Source organism: Triticum urartu, chromosome 5A, assembly GCF_056163025.1.
Source record: "Triticum urartu cultivar PI428250 chromosome 5A, HENAU_Tu73, whole genome shotgun sequence".
NCBI lineage: Eukaryota > Viridiplantae > Streptophyta > Magnoliopsida > Poales > Poaceae > Triticum > Triticum urartu.
In genome coordinates this window covers 553846760-553852171 of record NC_141877.1, presented here as the reverse complement: position 1 = coordinate 553852171, position 5412 = coordinate 553846760, and the positions used below count along the sequence as shown (strand labels likewise).

Sequence of the window (5412 nt, the reverse complement as noted above, 5' to 3'; positions counted from 1 at the left end):
TTTTTGTGTTTTCGCGGCAATACACATTTGTTACTCTAATACTCCCTCCGTTTCAAAACAAACGCGATTTAGTACAAAGTTAGTAGGTTCTATGAATTTTAAACTTTTGAGACCACGTGTAAGCTTTTCGAAAGAAGTTGCGCACCATCTGCTCCGCAGGCAGAATTAAATACTTTTAGGTGGATTATTACGTCAAAAAAGAGAGAGAGTAGTACTAATAGAATTTTCCTATCAGTCCTCTCATAGTTTCCTTCCTCTTCTGACTTATCTCACATGCTCTGACCTCAGCTCCAATCTGAGACCCTAGTCCCTCGAGCCGTCGCCGTGCCGTAGCTGATAGCATCACCGTCCGACGCCCCCCACCCGCTCCCAACCCTGCCGCCTCTCACGCGCGCCGCCCCCATCGCCGTCCCCGCCGTATCCACTCCGTCCGCAGTCGACGGGTTTTGAGGTACGAGCTTTTAGCCATCCGGTGGTTGCTTAGAGCCAAGCTAATCACAAATCTTGGGAGCGGCGGCGCGCCCCCGCCGCACCATCTAGATCCGCCCATGGCGGCCTTGACCACACAAGTTTCATGCCCTCTAGCTTGAAGATACTCTGTTTACCTCCGCGTCTGCCTGCCAAAGCTCATTTAATAATTATTAAGGACTCTGTGCCGTCGCTCCATAAACGTTCGGGGAAGAAATTGTTGGTGCTAACAAAATCCATTTTACTGTCGCCCGGATTAGCAACTAATCGGCCCTTGCTGGTAGATAGCGGTACAGATTGCATATTATTACGCTTTCGCATTAGCCTATGCAGGATCCAAATCTTGTTTATGAATGTAACCGATCTTCGCATATAGCGGGTCAATGGGTGAATTGTCTAGCGAATTTCGCAGTGCAGGATAAAGTGTTTGGTATAACAGATTTTGACACCACGAATATTCACCTATCGTTTTCTCCAACATTCACCTCTATATCATGTACATTTACCAACTTACCATACACAGAAGTGGAAAATATTCTAACACTAGCAGCAGGCCCTAACTAGCAGATGCAATTTCTATTTTTAGTGTTGGTGTTAGTTAAGTCTATCTAGTACGTTATTTAGAACATAGTTCAAAAAATTGCTAGGCGTTAATTGTGCGTTTCGCCGCCCCCTTGCGCTTTTCTGAGCAAAGCGCTCATTTATGCACAGATTAAGCACAGTTAACCGCTAGGCGTTAGGCGCACCTTCTTGAGCTATGATTTAAAATGTATCCAACTAACTTTGCTTCTTTTGCTTGATTGCTTATGTGTATTTGTTTTCTTAAATCAAATCTTAGGTGGACATGCATTTTGCAAATGTCAGGCTCTAATCAGATGGCTTCGGATGGTAAATTTGGAAAAGGTAATGTCCTTTTTGGTACTATTTTAATTCTTCTTCATTGTTCACGAAAATGGGTAACACCATATTCGTACCAATCTTATGGTATAGCACGCTGTACAGTTTAAAAAACCAAGGAGTGTTTATACAAATTGAGCGATACATATTTAAGAATAAAATAAACAGATTGACCTATTCTGGTTTTGAGTTGTTAGTAAGGCATGAAGCTTGTTTGCTTCTCGTACATGACCATGAGTTTACTTATTTGCGTCTTATATCGGTATATCTCTTTTGCAAATGTTGCAGTGATGGCACTCTTGATAAATGCGAAGGCGAAGTCACATTATGTTGCTTTAGCTTTGGTCTTCTGTAACTCTCAGGGCCTTTATCTAGGATATATATTGTATTTTATCTGAGTATGCTAACCCTAGAAAAAATAATCTAGGTGAGCTCATGTGAAATTTGATAACCTTTTCAAACATGATCATGTTTTGTAGCTTTGATTGATGCCCTGGTAGTGTTAAGTTTATCTAAAAGACAATGTGACGTATATGTTGAAAAGGTTATCAAATTTCACATGAGCTAGAAACCCTGTAACTCAATTAAAGTCGCTTTGTCATGTGATGTGTATGTTGATCTGTCATAGGCCATAGCATGAAGGCTGGCATTTTAGTATGCGTTGTATATACTTTTGATTAGATAAGTTCATGGGTGCCACATGCTTATAAGTTGTAACAGTATCAACGATGATGAAGTACTATTCTGCGCTTTTTGAATTCTTATGCTGGGTCAAATATTCATTATGAAATAAGCAAGTTGGTGTTATCTACGCGAAATATTGAGTTTAGACCAACGTTACGACTTGTACAATAAAGCATGTCCACCTTTGCCGCTCAACTGGTTCTGTTCAGAGGCTTCCATCCTTTACCAGTTTTGGCCCTGAAGGACCAAAACTTTGTTATTGCTTGCAAATAAAAGAACTCTTGACTCTTGACACACTATGAGTTTCGGTGTATTTCAGGTCCTCGGGAGCTCACTGGGGCTGTTGATTTAATTAGCCGCTACAGGCTGCTGAACCATCACAGTTTCTTTTGTAAGAAACCATTGCCACTGGCTATCTCAGATACACATTATCTTCAGAATGTTGTGGGTGATACTGAAATCCGTAAAGGAGAAGGGATGGAGATAGATCAACTCATTCAGAATCCAGATCTGAGGGAGAAGAAGACTGCTTATATTCAGCCCTTTGACATGGAAACACTAGGACACGCATTTCAGTTGCGAGAAACAGCGCCAGTAGATCTGCCTTCGGTAGGATATCCCCGTTAGAACATTTTCTTCTTTTGCTACATCCACTCCTTGTTTCAACTCTCTTGCATTCACCAGGCTGAAAAAGGCACTCCAACTATATCGGGAAAATCAAAGGTTAAGTCCAGGGACAAAGTGAAGAAGCATAAAAAGCACAAGGAGAAAGACAAGGACAAGGAACACAAGAAGCACAAACATCGCCATAAGGATCGGAGTAAAGATAAAGACAAAGACAAAGAGAAAGAGAAAGAGAAAGAAAAAGAGAAGGAGAAGGAGAAAGACAAAGACAAAGACAAAGAAAAGAAAAAAGAGAAGAGTGTGCATCATGATTTGGGAGGTGATAATTCCAAAAAACATCATGAGAAGGTAGTCCCATTTATTCAATGTGTTTCAAATAGCATGATGTTGACTCATATTTTGGCTATGCACTAAATTTTAATGATCTTTGTATAGAAGAGGAAACATGATGGAATGGAAAATTTGGCGGCTGTACGTAACCACAAAAAAAGTAAGGAAGCATTTACTCAGTATTTTATTATTGCCATGATTTCCTTCAATAATGCTTCTGTCCTTACCGTCCCTTGTTGATATATGACAGCACAAAAGCGCAAAATTCAATGAAATGGGCAGTGGACTTTGTTTGGCGTAAGATGTGACAAATTCGTTTCCGTGTTAGTTCTCGTAATATGACTCCATGTTTTATGCTGTTAATGGGCGACTCTGAAGGTTTTCTTGTCAATACCACTTCCGATGGAGGTATGTGTTCCTTGAACTTTTATAATCTGTTGTTGTTTGATTTCAGTTTGTGTCCTGGACCAGTTGATATGCATAATGATGGATGCATGACTTGAGTATCTTGGCTTGTATTAAGATTCTATTTTTTCGTGTACATGTCTTCTGCTAGTGAAGAATGCCTTTTATATGGTTCCTTTTGTATTGTGTCTTTCGGCTTTGGAACTAAGGCCACATTTTCTCCGTCTCCTTTCAATATTTATATACCCTGATTTCAGTTTGATTTAATATGATTCTGTGTTGTTCTGAATCTAAAGTGGTATATATCTTATTACTGGAAATAGGAAGTTCAGTTAGAACTTTGGCCAATTTATTGTACTTGCTGTCAGCACATAGTCGAGTTATTACACATGCCGTTGTAGTGGTTGCTGATTGTATCCTTGAGTTGGGTATGCTATGCTGGGTGCTGGGAGGGATAAGTTGGTAATCTCTCATCAGTTGTAGATGACTGAGTCAACATCTCAATGCTTAATTAAGCATCTACCAGTTCTAGTTTATGACCAGTTTCCGCCTTCGAGTGAAACTCCGGGACAACTTTAAGGGGTTCTGTTGTGCATGTCAGCATCTGATGTAATAATTTATATATTGTCACAAAAGGTGTAAAAACTGACCACAATTTGGAGATGTGTACTAGATGTTTTGTGAAGTCGCCCAGCCGTTGTTTATCCCCCTTGGGCAAAACTAGGGATTTTAGTGCTATTAGAGGACTTCATATATCTCACTAATTTGTAGTGCAACACATGGTGATTAGTGCAGTGAATGATGTATTCGGAAACAAAGATGATGGCTTGTTTTGTGATTTTCAGTAGGGTAAAAATAATATCACATACACTAGTTAGATTCTGGGTGTTGAATTGGAAATAAACCAATGGTGTTTACAAACTATCAAACATTAGGAAGTGGGTGACTCTTAAGGTACTCTGACTTCTTTATGGTTTGCAGTTTTATCTGTAATATATAAGTTCTAATGGCCTTTAAAAAAATTATCGTACTGTGCCATTCTGTTATTTCAAACTTTTAAAAGAGCTGTTTCAACCCACATCCACTATTCAAGACGCCGTGCAACATTTACTCACAAATACTGTTAACTTTCTTATGCAAGTTACTCATTTACTGATCGTGATCACTAGGAGTTACTGTTAGGATGTATCATCTGCATAATAATCATCTAATGCATACTGTTTTCTTGGCACAATGCAGTTACTGATGGAATTTCCTTTATCAAGATGATCCGGTTACAAGGGACGCGCCCAATCAGATCATGATACACCGTAAATCAATTCTGGGGAAACTTGAACTTGTCATTTGGAGTTATTTGATTATTTTTTTTGTGTGTGTGTGTTAGTTCTGTGCCCATTAGCAATTCTTGAGTGTTGCCCTCCTATATGCCCTGTCCTGTAACTCAGACAGAAGAAAAGGGTTTACTGTCAAAGCCGCATGATGTGACCGTGTACAACAGGAGACGTCACGTGTAGAAGAGAAAAATTAGCCGTACACATTCCATGATCCAGCAAATTCAATGGTGGTGATGAACCTTAAGGAACTCGAGTAGTATGTTCTGTGTACCAATCATGTTTTCTTAATCAAACAATCCCAGTTTAAACATGCTATGTCAGATTGACCGCAAATGAGAAAGGACTAGTATGAAATTGAATTCTTGCATTTCTTTTTGGTGGACCGGTATATAAGGTGGATGAGTAATTTACTGGAGATTGACTCGCAGGATTTCTAAAACGCAAGAATAGTGTCATGGCATATTGAGTGCTACGCGATTGCATGCTGGTTTGATTGTGCATGGGAAAAACATACTAGAATGCTTCACAAAATGTAGGATTCATCTGTTGTTGCAGATCCAAAATGTTCATCACATGGATCTCCGTGGGTGGGAATTCTTGTAGCACAACGCATCTTTTCATTCAGCGCTCAGTAGGCCCATGCATAAGAGAGTCCCACCAATGCATAAGA

General features: G+C 39.8%; 1 protein-coding gene across 1 annotated transcript; it reads left to right on the top strand.

The window, feature by feature from the left end:
• Positions 1-239: 239 nt before the first annotated feature.
• Positions 240-5075, top strand: LOC147972806 (uncharacterized). The gene is made up of 7 exons (XM_087521699.1): positions 240-451; positions 1307-1371; positions 2369-2658; positions 2734-3021; positions 3109-3163; positions 3254-3411; positions 4648-5075. Exons 2-6 carry the CDS (start codon positions 1326-1328, stop codon positions 3274-3276), a joined length of 702 nt encoding a protein of 233 aa, XP_087377825.1. The 5' UTR covers positions 240-451; positions 1307-1325; the 3' UTR covers positions 3277-3411; positions 4648-5075.
• The last annotated feature ends 337 nt before the right edge of the window (positions 5076-5412 follow it).